The 19,666-nt window shown below is 39.0% G+C and overlaps 1 protein-coding gene across 11 annotated transcripts in view; it reads right to left on the reverse strand.

The window, feature by feature from the left end:
• NUBPL (NUBP iron-sulfur cluster assembly factor, mitochondrial) overlaps positions 1-19,666 on the reverse strand; it is a 103,173-nt gene that overhangs the window by 52,206 nt on the left and 31,301 nt on the right. For all 11 annotated transcript variants that reach the window (XM_050710840.1, XM_050710841.1, XM_035552105.2 and 8 more), the window contains 2 exons: positions 6,231-6,270; positions 6,053-6,143 (listed from right to left, as the gene is read on the reverse strand). In XM_050710840.1, coding sequence (XP_050566797.1) covers positions 6,053-6,143; positions 6,231-6,270 — 131 coding nt within the window. The remainder of the gene's footprint in view (positions 1-6,052; positions 6,144-6,230; positions 6,271-19,666) is intronic.

Below are 19,666 nucleotides of genomic sequence, written 5' to 3' on the forward strand. Positions count from 1 at the left end.
AAATCCAGTATTCACAGTATCTCTTATTACATGCTTCAGACCCCTTACCACTTCGATGGCTCTTTGCAGAAGATGCAAGTAAGGTAGCATGTACAATCAGGTGTTAAGCAATTGTGCCTATACCTGCAAAATACATTAAGCATTAGAACATTATGCTACAAAAAAAGTTCCAGATGCATGTATGTATATACACCCACACGCAATGCTATAAAAATACTACAACCATTACTTCTGTTAAGTGCTGATTTCAAATTAGCTCTGCTCTTAGTAGAGAAGAACTTCAAAAGGAAAGTGGCACACAAAACCTCCACCTCCAGCCAGAACATACAACTATAACCACCACATAAACTGAGTTAAAGTTTATTTTAAAGGACAAGACTGAATCTTAAAACTACAGCTCTAATCTGCTTTAGGTTAAAGAAATCATTTTGGTAATTTCCTTTGCTGAATTTATGTTCTTTCAACACATATTTGTAGGGGATAAAGTCTGTCCATGCTTCAAAGTGCAAGACCCCATTTCCTTTTGTTCATGTGCAAGTGCTCTGCATTCGAAGGTTTGTATCATTTGCTTTCTGCTAGCTTCTCTGTATTATTTCCGTTCCAATTATATCCCTTTCAGTGAAAGTTCATTTAATTTTCTTTCAATATGTACCTTTTATAAAACAAAGGCACTAAACTGTTGCTAAAAGGAGCAAGGAAGAAATGGAGATTAGATAAATGTAGAATTGAGCCACTCCAGAGAACTTCGTTGTCTTTCTAGGAAAAATTTGTTCATCCTTCTCAGGTACAACTAAGGAACCTTTACAGCTCACAACACGTTCAGCAGTTCTGAGGGTTAGTTTTTACCTATACTATACCAAGGAGGCTGCCAACGCACAAGATGTTCTTGCTGCTCTAGAGGAGCAGGATAAGGAAGAAATACAGGAGTCTTGCCAGGTGAGATCTGGCTAGTCTGCAAAAACATAGGTTAAAATGTCATGTCAGGGTAAGAAATCCTGTTAAGGATGTTAATAAACCAGAGATCCCTGCCTTGAAAAGAGAGCAGCTTCTTTGGGCTAGTTCCAAGTGGACTAACTGAACTGGTTGCACTTAACAGAATTACTCACATCTATAATCTCTATTGTGTAGGCAACGCTTGCTTCTCATAGCGACACAATTTTATTGATAAATACAGAGTAACACTACACGCTGAAATATGCACTTTATACCCATAGTCCACCCTGTGCTTGTATTTCAACCTGATGAACTCTGTTATTCCACACCTGTTAAGATGTAAACAACCAACATGTGCTACCTTTTACATTAAAAGTTATATACTCTAAACAAAAAATCCCCTTCACTTGTATTACTGCTATGACTACAGTAACAATTAAATTGGTGGTCAACTGCAATGCCTCTTCCCTTCTGCCAGCCTTTTGGCCAAATAATTGCCACAATATATTCTGGGATGTAGAGCAACCAACCTTACCGAGCCTAGATTAGTACAGGGTCTTGTCTACACTCCTCTATTTGCTCCTTTGCTGCTGAACTGTCAAGATGTTCTCAGACTGTGTTATGGTTTTAGTTGGGTTAGAGTTAACTTTATTTGTAGAGACTTGTATGATGCTGGGTTTGGAATTTTTGATGAAAATAGTGGTGATAACACACCAGTGTTTGAGCTGCTGCAGAGCAGTGCTTACACAGAGCCAAGGACTTTTCTGCTCCTTGTGCTGCCCTGCCAGCGAGGAGGCTGGGGGCACACCAGAGGCTCAGAGGGGATGCAGCCAAGACAGCTGACGAGAGCGACCAAAGGGATGTCCCATACCATGGGGCATCATGATCAGCAATAACAGCTGGGGGAAAGGAGGAGGAAAGGCAGACATTCAGAGTGATGACATTAATCTTCCCAAGCAATCGTTGTGTGATGAGCCCCGCTTTCCTGGAAGTGGCTGAACACCTGCATGCCAACAGGAGGCAATGAATGCATTCCTTGTTTTGCCTTGCTTGCACGCACGGCTTTTGCCTTACCTAGTGAGCTGTCATTATCTCAGCACATGAGTTCTCGCACCTTTACCTTTCCAGCTCTCTCCATCTCACCTGGGGAGAGCGAACAAGCGACAGTGTGGTACTTGGCTGCCTGCTGGATTAAACCACAACAGGCAGAAGTGGAAATAGTGCTAGAAAACTTACAGTACAGGATCTATAATACAGTGGTAATGACCACATAAAATCCTTGTTGCAGTAGCAGTTTAAACCAGACTACAAGTTTTGCTTGCCTTCCCCCACCCTCCCACCCCTTCTTCTCATCGGTGCTCTTCCAAGGCTCTCAGCTGTCTACTTGACATTTACTTCAGAGCTTCTCGGCAACATCACTATTCAGGCACAGACTTTAGGTAACTTTCATTAAAAAAAAAATTAAAAAAAGATCAGAATCTTTACTATATTTAGCCTAAAGTTAACCAGGACTCATTTCCACAGCAAATACACCAAGACAATGCATTTTAAGGAACTCTTCATCTGAACCATAGCACTAGATCAGGAAACACATAGAGTAAAGGAGCGAGCACTGAATGGGACTATATATAAGAGGAGGCAGCTTCCAAAGTGTATGTTAAGTGGAAAGCAAATAGGAAAAGCCCAGTGGCACACATGACAATGGAGAACTATCAAAACTTCTCTGCACAGGCTTTAATGGTATCTTCACAGAAAAGATTTCAGAACTACCCTTTCAAAATTTCAAGTAAACCAAAAAATACTCCATTCTACCTCACCTACAGGCTAGCAAAATTCAAAGGAAGTGTTAACAAAGGTGGATGAGTTTTTATATGAAAACAAGTGTTACTGGGAAATGAGTAGACTTAAAAAGTCTGGATAAGAGGAATTATCATCCTGCAACATAAACAGGCCTACAGTACATCTAATTATGTTAACAAAAGTAATTTCTCAGCCACAACTAAACCTCAGATCATATGGCCCATGACAACTGGCCACAATTTCAAGGCATGTAAACTAGAGATGTTTAACTGAAAGAGTTACAAGCATGTTCGTATGTTCTATGAATATCAAATATTCCATTACTGCTTGCAGTTCACAAGAACTTAACAGTTTTTCTGAGTAGACACATGTCAAAAGGGGAGCTTGGATCCAAAACTGGTGGATTTTTTTTTTTTTTTGCGGGGGGTGGGGGGGGGCAGCACTGAAAAGCCATTCATCCACCAAGGATGAGAGGAAGAAAACTACACGTGTATTACGAAAAGTGACGTTTGCAAAGCTCTTTCAATACTTGAGTAGGACATCCTACCCGCACGAGGTGCACAAGGAACAACAGAGTGTATATATTTAACAAAACGCATTTTCCAGACAAAGAATTCCAGAGATTTGATAAACTGCTAGAGTAAAAGAAGCATTTAAATACTAACTAAAGGCACAGACCGATTAAGAGTTAACAAGTCTCAGTGCTGTACTGGAGTATCTGAAGCATGATCAACTCTGAAAAACTGGTTCTTTCGTATGGAAAGAAAAAAATTTATTTACAGAGCAAATACAAAACCTCTTAAAACAACACACACAAAAAAGCCACCATGACCTAACAGTAAACACCATTATGAAATACTACCAGTATTTTTCGTGTGAAAGCCTGGGAACTTCTGACACAATCAGTTCCATCAGGTGTTTTCTACCTGGGTGACTTAATTATTTTAAGAACTTAATATTTTATCAGCTTTTCTAATGTAAGGAGCTTTTGTGCATTCAAAGTTATAGACTATAAATCTAGATTAGGGAGCTAACTTAGATAGTTTACATGTAGCTATAGAGGTAAAGCAGCTATTTCTTAAGAACATTGCTTAAGAAAGTTAAATACAAGCAGAAGCATTTTATTCTTGCAAGCAATTTTATCCTGTCAAGCAATTGGTAACAGCCAACCAACCAGAACAGATAAAGAGAAAAGAGGAAACAGCTTCAAAAGACCTAAGAGATCACAAAACCATTTTCAACACAAAGAGAATGATATTTATCACATGCTGTAGTCCTCTCTCGTTCAGTTGTCCTAGGCTCTAACACTAGTTACTAGTCGATCTCAAGCATGGGTTAGCTGTGTCAGAAGGGAGATATTACAATTTTTAAAACCAAAGCAGCATGTGTAAGTCTGGATAATTTGTCAGTCGTTTTCTGAAGACCACCTGTGCATTTGAAAGAACCCACTGGTTCTTCCTGTCAGCTATGAGTTTTTCCTCTTGGGAGAAGACACAAACAATTCTTTCCAGCGCAGATTTAAGCAAACCCTGATTATAAACAGAGGCAAAAATGCTTCAGGAGAGAAGAAACGTAGCTATTAGGCCTTCCTCTTTCAGAAGGTAGGTTCCATTGTCAGCGAAATCACTGATGCCCTGAGCATTAATGGACTCTGCCTTGTTCCCGTTGCAGTTGGGCAGCACGTAACTGCTTCACTGGCTGCTAGGGAGCAGTGAGCTCATTACACAGCACCATCAACACCCTCCATAAGGAAGCTGGCACACGCTTCCCATCTGGGGATACCACCGACTGAAGCAGTAGCACTGCAGTGCCTGCCAAAAGGCTTCAGTCTCCCAGGGCTGAGTATGTGAATGCAGCAGGTGCTAACTTCAGCTCTGTCTTTGAGGTTTTAGGCTCTAGTCTTTGTCAGCCTGGCCAACGCAATGAGACACACGAAGAGGACAGAACAGCCTTCCACAGCTATTGGCATGGATACCTCTTATTTCTAAATGTCAAGTCTAGACAAAGAGGTTCTCCCTTAAATTTTGGCACACGTGTCCTTTCTAACTAGGGCAACATTTGCCGCTATTCTTAAGTCTGTTAGAAACAGAGAAGAATTCAGTAAAACTGGAAACAGGCTGGGGGAAAAGAAAAGAAACAAAAAAACAAACACACCTCCTTCTCAGTCATTAAGGGAGCATAAGGTTTGGAAGTATTTACGGAACACACAAAAAAACAAAACCTAGCGATCCCCAAGCTGTATACATCAGATCTCTGGAATAGATGTCAGCCATGAACAATGTGGGTCACTTCCAAGTTTAAACAGAGAACCTTAATGCACTTAATGCATTTTTTCAGCTGTTTGTCTCATTAGCACTTCACAAATCTACTCACACTAAGAAGGAAAAAACGATCTGTCAAGAAATAAAGAAGCCACCCTGCTTCCATCTGCCAGGAGTTTTATTAACCAACGATTTATCCGCATTACACAGAGATAGTATCTAATGATTTTCATGTACCTGTCAAATGCCATCCAAGAATTCTTAGTGCTGGTGAATAAATAAGCACATACGGGAATGCAGCTGTAGGTAAGCACAGACACCTATACACTCAAATTGTTAGACATTTGCAAAATATTATTTAAAAATACACAAAAATGCATTAAAATGGGGTGATCCCCTCATCAAATGCATGGAACAATGACAATGTGAAGAGAAGAGGTAAATACAGTAAATATCAACTTTTCCTCTTACCTAGAGAGAAAATTAAATTCTCTTATTCTCAGAATGGTCATAAGGTGACTGAACGTAAGTGGAAGTCATGCATGATAATACGTTGTAATAAATACTTGAAATGCACAGGAAGTACAATTAAAAAAAAAAATACCCCAGAAGATTTTTTCTAATTTTCCTTACAAACACCAGTTCCAAAAGGCCAGAAAATTGCAAATCAAAAGACCAGTGACAACACCACATGAGTTCTGTACCACCAATCTTATTAGTTCATTTGAGATAACCTCCGGGGATTATTGTTTCAAATGCATATTGCTTGCAGTTTGCCTGCTATGGAACTTCCGTTAAGTAAGCAAGGCTGCAAATGGCAGTTAGGTCCATGACTCTTGTCAAGTGTCCGCAAGAAGATTTGTGCCATTTGGTTCTCCGGTGAAAACCTTTCTATTAAGTTGCTGACACTGAGAAAATAAAACCTTAGTGCACAAAACATGTTTCAGAAGTCTGACAGCAATACAAGTCCACATAAAAGACCAAGAAACAAAAATACGCACCGCTAATTTGAAATGATGTTATGGATACTCACGTATCAGTTAAATGTAAATCCTTACCTGTCTCAACAATTTCTCAACAGCTGACATGACCATGAGTCCTCTCCACACAACTGGGGCGGTCTCCTCTATCAAGAAGCCCATGGACATGCTGAAACAATACAGCACAAGCTTAACTTTCCAGCACGATACCAAGTACATCCGTAAAGAAACTTGATTTGAATGGAAACATGCTCACCATGCGATTCCATAGTTCTTAAGGGGCCTCATTAGATTTTCTAAAATAAAAGCAAACAAGTGTTTTTTTGGAAGAGTGTTTTTGTTTGTTTTGTTTTTTGAAGAAGAAATAAGCTTAGACAAATGTTTCCTTCTAAGAGCAGTTTTCCCTCTCTCCCAGCAGTATTTGTCTATTTCCCCCCTCTCATCCCTTCAGTATACATACGTGTATGCCTTTGTCTATTCTACCTGAGACCCTACCTCCACTTTTTCTTAGTTTGCAACATTTAACTGGTACCATTGAGGTCTTGCCAGAATAACAGTGCATTTGCCCATATTATAACTTTGTGCTGCAGAAACCTAGACTTCATCAGCTTATTAAAAATCCCCCTGCTACAAGGCATAGATAACCTATTTGGCAGCCTTCTACTTCTGCAATACTTGGTTAACTGCTGAGTCATTTTTATCAAAACAAAAACAAAGTCCTAAAATGCTGTGAGATATTATTTATTTATTAACTGTGCCACTAATTAATCTTACGAATTAGAGGACCATTCCCTTTAAAACACCACGTTTCAGGGAATTCCTCTTATTCCTCTTTGTATTGTCTGCTTTGAACCCCAGGTGAGAAGTACAAAATAAAGCCACCAGTATATGCTGGTAACAGCTCTAGGTAAGAAGTCCTAGAGGAAGTCTGCAGGACTTAGAAACATTTCTGTAGAAACAATATATGTTTATTTGGACATTACAAAGGCAATATCCTTGCCATGCTCCATATTCCTATGCTTTCCCATGTCAAGAAGAAAAGTGGAGAAATATTGCAGTTGTTCTGCTGGCACAGTGGTAAGGCAGCAGAAAGTAAACAAAAAGATAACATGAGTGCATACAGAGCAAAACTCTCCAAAAGCCAAAACCTCCTCTTTCTTTATACTCTCTGCCATCTCAATTCCCACCTTAACTCAAAATGGCACACGTGCTCAAACACACACACAGAAGAACAAAAGGAATTTTATTTGAGCCTATCCAGGTTATTTTAAGAGCATGTACAGGCAGGAACTAGCAGAAAACTGCAAGAACAGTAAGCCATAAAAAATATATTACAATACATATTTTGACAGAAATCTTTGATGCATCTGAAGTAAATATATATATAGCAAAATAAAAACAATGGGAATAAAATGTTGTGCATTCAAAGCTGAACTCCAAATTCAGACAAAGTAACACCCGGGAGCACTCAAATTAAACAGCTAAAACATACCGATGAAAGCTTTCAAGCAATGAAAAGTAAACAGGCGTTCAAGCCATGTAATTCCGTAGAAATATGGTCAAAAATAAATTAGATATGTTTTTTGTATTCACAGTATTTTGGTTTTCAAATTAAAAAGACAGAAACAAACTAAACAAATCACTTGCATGACTACTGCACTGTTACTCAAGAAGAGAAGGGCTTGGACTGATTCACTGAGCTAGCTCAACACACTTGTGTAGTTCTGTTCAGTTTTCAATCAGGGCTGAGTTTTGGTGGCATTATACTGTCTAACCATAATCCTAGTACTCAGGCTTACTTCTTCCCCCTGCAGCAAGATTGCTTAGCTATGAAGATGTTGATGACATTTGAACTTGAGCCTAGAGCCCCCTCTAGGCACTGCTTTGGTGTCCTTGTAAACATACATACTGCCACAAGTTATAATCCTGTTAACAGTCTTGAGAAAAAAGATCGCTTTCATATTTACCTATAAAAAGGTTTAAAAAAGCATCAACAACAGCATATATCATTGCAGCATCAAGGTCTGCTTCATCTTTACCATGAATTAGGAACAATTACAAAAAAAAGCGGGGGGGAAGCTGATTCTTGACTGCTCAGTACGTGAGGATGGGGAACCAGAAGATAAGAAGAAAGGAAAAGATGCAGAACATCTGAAAACATAAGAAAGTTCACCAAAATATCATGCAACTTCTCAGTTCAATCCAGGTGCTTTAAAATATGTCAGTCAAATATCTGAGACTAAATCTCAGATCCACTACCTGCACAGTTTCTGCTGTACAGAGCCCAGGTACGACATACTAGTCTCACGCAACAGACACACCTTCATGAACGTCCCTCTGCTTCTCCTCAGATGGTAACAGGAGAGTTGCTATGGGTACACAAACACTGATCTACAGAGTAAGAAAAGGAATCTCTGTTGCTAAAAACGCATGCATTGTTTACTTCTCAACAGTAGAGTTTCATTTTTATCCAAACTGGATCTTATTTCCCTGGTTAACACCAAGGACTATAAACTGCTCAGAGGAGCAAAACTTAATCAAGTTTACACATTGCGTAAGAACAATTCCCAACCTGCTGTATATTCTGCCTATAACATCCTGCATATTCTCAAAGTAATACAAAATACCGCAAAGCACCCCACTACCTGCCTACTGCTAAAAAGCATTCTTAAGACTATCTGAAACCTAAAGTGCTTCAGTGGGCTCTGGTAATCACCCTTGTCTCATCAAAAGCAACAGGCATTCTTCCTCCTTCACCCTGGGTCTCATGAAGATTTTCTAAAGCATAACATGTAAAGAAGATTAAACTAAATGAGTTCTCAGTAACATCTCTATTTCTTATTTCTTTCAGAGTACAGTTAACACTTCCTTCTCTGTTATCAGATGAGATGCCTACTATACAGCTTCAGAAAACCAAGAGAAAACACAATAAATCTCATTTCTTAAAATTGTAACAGACACAGCCATACTATGCCATCTATGCTAAGAGATCAGTTTCCTTGTTTGCAAACTAAGTAAGCTCGATGGCCCTAAATTAAAGGGTTCTGTGTTTTCGGTGAATGTGCAAAACCAGATCAATAAGATCAATAGAGTACCAACAAACTACCAATAAAATGCCTTTTCTGGTAGAGCACTGGAAAAGGCAAACACGTGCAAACTCATTAGAGCAGTTCAGCAGATGGCTGATTAAAAGTGTTCTAGGACTGGTCTGAGGACTGGGTTGTTACTCCCTTGGGGAAGAATGAGGCTGAATGATGTTGAAGTCATTAGGATGGATCTTCTGCATTTCATAATAGGTATGCTTTTGGGTTTGAATTTTTTTTTTTTCCAAATGCCAAGCCATGCAGATCACCCTAAGAAACCGAGTTCTTTTTCTCTAGAAAGCCTGACATAGCTGTTTGATGGTAGCCATAGGTTAGCACAGCACAAAGTACATAGCTATGAGGCCTATAGGCAGGGACATTTCAACTCTTGGTTTTGTTTCAAGTCTGCTGACTGAAGCACTAGAGCAAGCAAAAGGTTCATTTCAGTCTCATCTCATCAGGTAAGTAAAGACCATTATTCCAGAAGGTTGTGATGTTACACTATGCCTCATTAAGAGGCATCACACTGCTTAAGAAAAATAAAGGCAGCTTATTACATGGATGTTATTTCTGTAACATCCATGTAGGGAGGTATTATCTCATTTTACAGATGAGAGAATCAAGACACAGATTGTGAAACTGTGCTACAGATTATTCAAGAATCCTGCAGATTTGGAGACCTGTACTGCATCCTTCCCAAAGGCTGCACAGAGCCATGGTTCCACTTATCTCCAATGTTAGAAAGCATGTAATGACAACTGATAAACATTCAGTTTTATTGCTGAAGTTACATATTTTCCCTTGAAACTGAAAGAATTAAAATAAAAACAGATAACCTAGGCATAATCAGTATACAACAGAAAAAAGTAGGAAAAAAAATCACACTACATATTGTCTGTAATACCTGAGTCTCTGAATGGCATTTTAACATCACACATTTAAGCATTAGAACAACAGCTTTAAAAGTATATTTAAAAGTGTATTTCTATTTCTAAATAGCTCATAACTTTAAGTAATCCTTCATCTTCCATTGTATTTTATTAAAACAAAAAACTATGCAGCAACTCCTCGGCATACAATTATTGCGATTTCAGCAAGCTGGTACTTCTTCACAGTGCACACCGAAGCTAAAGGTTCTGCTGCTGTTTGTACAGCTCAACAGTAGCTGAGATTTTCATGACAAATTGCCATTTTTACTCCTCCTCACATCTCAGCCATGTCTCACTGCCTCAAACACAGAGGATGTATGGCACGACAAAGCACTATGCCACCACGCTAGTCAGAGAATGAATAAGACAGTGCAGAATACGCTGTGGATTCCAGTACATTAAACAAAATCATCTGAGACAAACTCAATTAATGTGCCATACATATAGACAAGCTGAAACAGATTTTCAGCATGGTCACTTGTAAAATCTCAACAACTTTTTGCATCATCTGGTTTTCAATTGTGTACAATTTCATGCTGCAGTGGCCACGGAATATTCTATCAATCTAAGTTAGGGCTCCAATTTACACAGAACTTTCTGTTAATCAGAGCAAACGGTAATTTTTGTATGGCTGTTGCTATGCAGAAGTATAAGGAAGTTATTTGCAGTCTAGTTTGACAGCCAGCTCTCAAGATCAACAGCCTCTAATGGGAGGATCCAGGTTCCATTCAAGGACTGGAAGGCTCCAGACAATGCAGGGTTGAACAGAGATTTCCAACAACCAAAAAAAAAAAAAACGTAGGTAATCTTAATAGGTTTATAGAAAATTATCATCTTTAAATTGTGGAAAAAGTAGATATAGGACAGGAAAGGAAATAGACTAACAAAATGGTGGGCTTCACTAGTGTCAATACAGATGTTTCGCCACCACTCCAGATGCCTTTGGGAGCTGAGATGTGTGCAGAGGGTTTCACTGAGGACACAGGTAAGCCGTACTTTCTGAAGGGGTAGCTTGACATCCCAGCATGTTTAAAACAGTGCAAGTTTCCAGTGCAAAGGCAACTTAATTCCACCCACAGAATGGTGATGTGAGAGGAAAGAAAGGCAGAGGGGAGGGGGGGCAAGAAGCGTGGAGGCCTGCAGCCGGGCCTGAGCATCACACAAGAGAGCAGCCACCAGGCCGCCTCAGAAAGGGCGGGCCACTGTCACCACAAGGCTGGTCAGAGTCACAAGTTGTAAAATCCCAAGCATCGTTTCAGCTGCTTATGCCAAAAGCCCAGAATATTCTATGGCAAGTGGCAGTCTAATTGAGACTTCAAGTTTGATTTCACACCGCTGCAAATTTATTTGAAGGATTACCTCAAAGGCACTGCAATTTGTATTTTAAGCTCGAAGGAGGAAGGCTGCGATTTCCCATTACGCCCTGTGCTAACAGTGTTATCTAGCCATGGAGGCATCACAAATGCTTAAACCAAAGTAAACCACCACAGAGACTCAAAGAACATTATTCAATACTGGCAACACAATTCAAGTTTAAGAAATAAATACATGAAGAAACATGGCTTTTCCAAAAGATTTGCTTCTCATATTTAGTCAGCCTCCCGATCCCATTAGGTTCTCATTACTTTTTCCCTGCCGGCAGACTGCAGAGGCAACAAGGCTCTGTGAGAGGCTTTTCATTACTGAAGCGGGTTTGCAGCTGTGACATCAGTCCTACCCAAAAGCAAAAGGTCTAATTGCTTGCTGGAAGATCATACATCAAAAGTGCGCCTGGCAAAAGCAAACAGCACAGGGATTTACTCATATCCTTGTTACATTTTTAAGCATCATTGGCTTGTTAGGTTTGGAATAAAAGCACAGGATTAGTTTTAAGTGTTTATCAGGCAAGTTATGTGAAGCACGGCCTTGCTTCGGATGCTCCTGTGAAAGGAGGATCGCCCAAGTCAGTCATGTAACACAGGACAATAGTAACTCCAGACACAACACGGAGTACCAAGAACCCAAGGGGCAGACATTCCCCACACACTCCCTTCAGTTCAAGATCTAACTTCAAAAAAACCCTGCAGTTAACCAGGGTCTTCCACTGCTTTCCAAGAAAAAACATGGAACTCAATATATCTGAGTCTGTTCAGCCTTTTTAGGTTATATACTGTAATCAAGACAAAAAAAAGAAAGTGTCAATGAAAATAAAACAAGTAAACTGTTCAAATGATTATATATAATTTCAGTAACTGTTGAAGCTGCTGGATGCTAATGACAGATGAAAACTACAGTAAACTTGTTAACTCTCCATTTAAGGCAAACAAACAAGTGTTGTTTGTATATTAAATATTCCCCTTTGCGTTTCTCATGAATCACCTCCATACATCCTTTTGTGATTTTATTCCTATTTCACCATTTGTAAAATGAAGCTCAGGATTCTTTACAAGACTATCAACTAAAGCAAGGGAAAGAGATGTTAGCTTTTAAACTTTTATTGTCACTTTTAGCCTCTTGTCACTATAGGCAAAGGATTAAAATAGATTTTTTCTATTTTTGATGTATTCAGTTTTGTTCTTTCTCCTGAATAAGCACTCAGTTATACTGTGGAGAAGGGGAGGAAAGATGGAAAATACAGCAAGAAAACCACAGAGATAAAGCATGAAAGTGAAATTGCTAGATGAAAATACTGAGAAAGTTCAGAATTAGTTACAGTTCTTTAATTACACTTCAAGTAGATAAGAGGGATGGAAACATTTATTCCTCTGAAATAAGCAAACAGGTAAATATGTTCAGTGTACAAAAAGGAAAATGAATCTTTCTTTTGTTTACATACAAACAATTAAATGCATGTTTATCATTTTACTACAATAAAACCATTTTGCAACTTGGTTCCAATTTGTATAAAAGTTGAACCTGATGAACCATTTACATCTTCAATAGTAAACCTTGTAATATTGTCATAATCCATATCAAAACATTTATAATTACCATATGACAGGATTTACAATATGAAGAGTAAAATACTCTGCTTTCAAGTACCTGACACGTTGACATGCATTTGCTTCTAGTTGTGTTTCAGTAATTTGTCGCAATAGCATTTAGTAAAATTTGATTTGCCCCTTATCCAAAAGGGCTGCTCTCAGAAAAAATTTTACTTACTACGTACTACGTTTCCCACCTTATCATCTTACTTGTTTTTTGAATTTTAAGTATGAGTTGTTCAACAATGAAAAATAAAATCTTAATAAGTTAACCACATTAATTGTTTTTTTTCTTATTTTTTAAACAGCAGCTAACAAATATGTGCTTATAAACAATCCATTGCAGGGTTGGTGTCATCTCAAACCACACAGGCAGTCTTGAGTCTTTCAGGACTATAAATCTAACACAATATGGTATGATTACTATGTAGATATGTGATTTCAAAATACCTAGTGAAACCAGATAAAATTTTAAGAGAAAGCTAGCTTTTTTTGCCAAACTTATAATCTACTTAAAAGATAGAAGAAAAAGAAATGTAAAAATAGAGATTCAAAAGCAATAGATGTCTTCATTGTAGTTAAAACAGTCTTTTTTCCATACTGATCCCCAACACACTTTTAATTCCTTTTCACTCCTTGATCAGATTGCCACTCCTTATCCACTTCCTTTCCCCCAAGTAAAGGTCACCTTTTTTTTTTCTACAAGTGACATCAAAAATTTCCAAGTTAATCAAGTTCAAGGTTAATTGTTACAGGTTTGAGGGCAATAGTCAAGGTCCAGAATAAATAATTTAACACTTAAATATTCTTCTCATTTTCAACTACCTCATGACATATGAAAGAGCCTCCGAAATAGAAATACAACTAACTACAACATTCCGAATTACTATTTTGTCTTCAAGACTCTTTGAAACGGATTTTCAAAGTGTCTGTGTACCTATAATGCCAGTGGTTTCAGCTGGAGTTTTTGGAACTTACCAGTCCTTAACGGGGAACAAGAACAACAACAACAACAAGTGTCCTAGAAGCCAAAAACATAACCAGGTACTTGGGCAGTGAGCCACTGCAGAACTGCTTGGGATGATCCTAAGAAAGCCCATTTCCTGTGAACACATCTTTCGTTTTTATTTAAAATTATTTTACTTATTGTAGGCTGCAATACCTGTACACCATTGCTATGTTTTCTCACTTTTTTGTTTTCACTGTAACAGCTACCTGAATTTGGCTCTCAAACAAAAAGAGATTTTTTACTATGCCTTTTTTTTTTTTTTTTTAACCATTTTACCATTTTTGCATAACATAGACAGTCTATTCTCAATACATGCTTGCCTAAGAGTATCAGATGGCTTTTTGGGATAATAAGAAAAGACGTCGACCTCAAACCAGTCTTCTCACCAGCGCATGGATTTTCAATCAGCAATGCCACTGACTGCAGCTGACCCTCTTCTATAATGAAATCAACACAAACAGTTTTTGCAGCCCAGACATGTCTGCTTAGTCTTCAACTAAATATCATGAATAAGGATGGTGCAAATAGCAAATGCTTCAGGGAGCTAAAGGAGAGCAAGTTAAAAGGGCAGACTAGGCTTGCCAGCCTAAGGACAACAAACAGGTACAAGAATCAGAGAGGATGTGAAGTTTGTCTGCTGAAGGGAAAAATAAGATTAAAAAAAATAGGGATGTTGAATGTACTTTGAAAAAAAGAAGTCCCATTCTAACAAAGTCCCCTGATAAACCCAAAGAGGGTCTGGCCCTGACTTCAGATCTGCAAAAACAGAACTGCATGGCTTCGTGGCCCAACGAATCTGAGGTGTGACTGCTCTCCTTCAGCCACCTACATAAACTGTGGCAAGACAGCACCAGAAGTAAAACACGAGCTTTCAATTCAGTCTACTTTCAACATAGAATCAATAATGCAAAACATTAAACTACGTACTATTTAAAAATAACTTGTTCACAAATCAAGAGGCAGTAGCAATAACAAAATGTGTTTTTTGAGGCAATCAAATTTAGTTTTTATTTGAATTAATCATGACGAGGTTCCACTGGTAAAGCATAAAGACAACTAGCGCATAGACAACTAATGGTGGTGAACACAAGTTCTATCTTTAAAATTAATCTCTCACATATAACTGGGAAACTTCATGGTCACCTGAACAACTACACTATCAATGTAACATTATCTGCCTAGGGAAAATAACCCAAAAATGGATTCCCAGATCCCTTGATAAGACTATTTCATGTAGACATCTTTAAACAGCAACTACAGAGCGTATTTTCAACCATCACTTTCTGTTTGAGATTCTGCTATTAAACTGAAGAGCAGTAGATACGTAAATGTATCCCAGGGAAAAAAAAATGTGAACACCTGTTCCTGATTTTAGAATTTTATCAGTAATTGCATTGCTGTAGCTCCTGTAATATTACTAGCTTCAGTAGGGCTGCGACACACCCACTAATTTCATTCTCTCAGGAATTACTTTTCAATACCAAAGTTTGAAAACAGATGTCTAGTAGTGATCTTTTCAATATACTACTTAACTAAGAAATAAAAAGGACACTGAAAGCATCACAGAATGGCAACTAAGCTTCGAAGTATTAAAAGAGCACTCAACTGCCATAAATAAAAAAGCCCACCAAAATCTTCATAATCATTTAAGTGAAGAAATGTTATATTTATCCGGCAAAAGGGCAACATCCTTGCAGCTGTATGACAGCTTTTACTTTCTGCCAAGTAGTTTAAATGGTAAAGAAAGAAAACAACCTTCTCAGTCCACTAAGCCAGAAAACAGCTTTTAAGTACACTATTTGGGGAAAAAGCAGAAGCAATGCTTTCATTACTTGTGTTAGAAATATTGATCTGTGTATATATTGTAGCTGATGTTAGTATTTATTCCATAGTTAGATAATCCTCCATTGGTCAGTCATCAACTTATTAACCAGGATTTCCCTGACCATTTAGTAAAAGTAATTTGAATGATACCCTATTAAGTGCTAGCAGACTTTCTCCAATGTACTCAAGTCTGCAAGATTAAGGTAATGGAGTACCTTCCATTTATACAGACTCTCTCCTCACTGGAAACTCCTAACTCATTTTGAACTGCATTCATCACCCTCTCTGTCAATGATCACCTGGAGCGCACAGAGCTCCACCTGGGGTGGATGAGGAGCCAACTGAGAGCTTATGGGTCAGGATGAAATAGAGGGCAGGGACATTACAGGGGGAGCCTGCTACAGGACACTTGACCAGGAAGCCCAAGATGAGACCCTCCATAGACAGACAGGAGAGCCTCATGTTAACCAGCCCTGTTCCTCATGGGGGACTTCAACCACCCCGATATCCACTGAAGGGACGGTGCAACGAGACATAGGCAAGCCAGGAGGTTCCTGGAATGCACTCATAACATCTTGGTCGGTGACAGGCAGTGGGATCGAATGCACCCTCAGCAAGCTTGCCAATGACACCAAAATGTGTAGTGCAGTCAACACACTGGAGGGAAGGGATGCCGTCCAGAGGGATGTGGTCAGGCTTGAGAGGTGGACCTGTGCGAACCTCATGAGGTTCAACAAGGTCAAGTTCATGGTCCTGCATCTGGGCCAGGATAATCCCAAACACAAGTACAGGCTGAGCAGAGAACGGACTGAGAGCAGCCCTGAGGAGAAGGACCTGGGGGTGTTGCTGGATGAGAAGCTCAACATGAGCTGGCAATGTGTGCTTGCAGACCAGAAAGCCAACCATATCCTGGGCTGCATAAAAAGACATGTGGCCAGCAGGATGAGGGAAGGGATTCTCCCCCTCTGCTCTTGTGAGACCCCACCTGGAGTACTGAGTTCAGCTCTGGGACCCACAGCATAACAAGGACATGGACCTGTTGTAATGAACCCAGAGGAGGGCCACGAAGAAGATCAAGGGGCTGGAGCACCTCTTTTGTGAAGACAGGCTGAGGGAGTTGGGGGTTGTTCAGCCTGGAGAACGCTCCAGGGAGACTTTACAGCAGCCTTCCAGTGCCTAAAGGGGGCCTGCAGGAAAGCTGGGGCGGGACTTCTTGTTAGGGAGTATAATGGTAGAACAAGGGGTAATGGCTTTAAACTACAAGAAGGTAGGTTTAGATTATATATAGGAAGAAATTCTTTAGGGTGGTGAGGCACTGGAACAGGTTGCCCACAGAAGCTGTGGATGCCCCATCCCTGGAAGTGTTCAAGGCCAGGCTGGACGGGGCTCTGAGCAATATGGTCTGGCAGGTGGTGTCCCTGCCCAGGGCAGGGGGGTTGGAACTGGATGAACTTGGATAAACTCCAGATTTAAATTATAGTGCGACTATAATAGTCTTTATTCAAATGCAATAATTGCTGCAGATTTATTCTGTATGGTGACAAGCATCCCTAATCCCTTTTGGACTGCTACATGTGAGGGGAAAAATAAATAGAAATCTGAGTGCAAGAGTGATCAGAACCTCCTAGAATTACTGCAGAGATTCAGTAACAAAGAACGCTGCTACTCATCATTTTCACCTCCAGGCCTTGTGTTGTGGACAGAAATAGTCTTTAAACACAATTGTTGACTGCCATGCTCCTAAAACGTTTTTAATTGACTTACTGATAACGTTAACACTGTTAATACAAATCTTTAATGTGTAGAACTGTTTTTCCTCATAGTCTACAAAACAAGAATTGTTCAGAGTTTTATTCTTGAAAATAAAGATAATTATCTAATAAGAAATAGGAAAAATAAGGCCAAACTTCATCAAAAGTCATAAATAATATATACATAGATGTAAATAGAAAAGTATGTACGTGCACACACACCCATACAACTGATCCTTTTTTTGCAAGCATATCTTATCGTTGCTACTCACTAGAATAAAGAAATCCTTGAAGTTTACAATTAAAGTTTCCTATACCTTCCAGTATCCTATTTTCACAACCAAATCATCTTAATGTCAGCACCGTCATCGTTGCTACTCCACAGCTTCATCAACTCCAGAGTTAAACTGCACTGAAAAGTAAACAGAATTCCTGAAATAGAAATTCTACCCCCTTACCATTCATACTGAATTGTTACATCATTTTCTCAGTAGACTTGTGTTATATGTCACCCTTTTGAAATACGCTAATCCATGTTCTGTCGCTTAAAAATGAGGCATGTTCTTAAATCCTGGTATTATTTCCTTGTACATTCCATACAGAGGCAGAAAGAATGTATGTTTGCAATCAAAATGTGTTTACAGGCCAACAGAAGCAATTTCAACTCAGGGAAATGCTCCAATTTCTGTTCCACTGAATGCTGTGTTTTTCATAGCCCACAAAACATGCCAAGACAAAAGCTTACAGTTAATTTTCAGCCGTATCCTCGAAGTATCTGCAGACACCAAAGTTTATATATCACAACATTGATCCATCCTAATACCTAAATGAATATACTTTAAGTCCTTACATTCTTAGCAAATTTAATGTTATGACCCCAAGAAATAGACTGGGCAACTTCCTCTTTATTTGGGGCTCACGATATAGATTTAAATTGGCTGTGGGTTAATAAAACACATGGCAAGATTTGTAAGAATTTCAAAGCTATCTGACCATTTTCTAGCAGTGAGGAAAAAAAGATGGAGAAGTAACCTTTTACATGATCATCTTTGGAAAGGAAAAAGTCAGTAACATCTGTTAACAATATATAATCTACATCATATAAAAAGGAAAACAAGAGATACGGTGGACATTGCAACATAGTCCCTTGTGCTCGTATCGCATAATGCATTCCAAATGCGGAATTCATGGCAAATACACACACACACACACACATATATATATATTTTACAGGAGAACAGAGCCTATGAGACACACACTCAGCAGGTCCTGAATTACAGGAGAACGCAAGAATACTTCAGTTTGTATCAGGAAGTCAAACTGTACTGATGATACATGAAAGGCTTCAGTTATTTATCATACAATGGAGTTAGCCTTTACCTTCAAAAACTAAATCAGAAGCCCAACAAACAGAACCAAGTAATCTCTTCCCCTCTGTGAAAGTATCTAAATGATTTCTATATTTAGAAGCCAGGTACTTAAAAGTACTCAAATGGACAGTCACTTGTACAAGCATACATCTTCTTGTCCACCTGCAGTGTATCTGTATATAGAAATGCATTACTACTTCTTTCTCCAGACTAAAGTGCGGAAACATAAGGAGACAGTAATCCTAAATTTACTGCATCTAAATTTTTCAGAAGAGCAAAACATAGCACTAAAATCCTATCGTCTCAGAGGTTAGTAGGATAAAGCTGTTCTTCAATTCCACTCTCATTTGGCCAAAGTCGAAGTTATGTTTCTGAAAGGTGAACAGACTTGATGCAGCCTTTCTACTTTACATCTTCCTTACTTCTCTCTAGACTCTCCTGCCTGAATCGGCTTTTCCTCAGACCAGAATCCTTCCCAACAGAAGGGAAGGAACAGAAGGAAAATCAGTAGTTCTGTCTACTGTCTTGACTTTCTGGTAGTCACCATGACTGTTTTTCTAAACTCACAACTTGAGATAAAAAAACAGAATCAAGTGGCCCAGAGTATTTGACTAGAGAGAGAGAGAGAGAGAGAGACCAAAGGCAACCATTTCAATGACATTTTGAAAAGTCATTACAGTACAAACTACTGTAATGGTCTCTCTCGTTTCCTAGTCTCCCCCCCTGCCTACTACTCCAACATAACAAAACAAAACCAAAATAC

Source organism: Cygnus atratus, chromosome 5 (assembly GCF_013377495.2).
Source record: "Cygnus atratus isolate AKBS03 ecotype Queensland, Australia chromosome 5, CAtr_DNAZoo_HiC_assembly, whole genome shotgun sequence".
NCBI classification, from domain to species: Eukaryota; Metazoa; Chordata; class Aves; order Anseriformes; family Anatidae; genus Cygnus; species Cygnus atratus.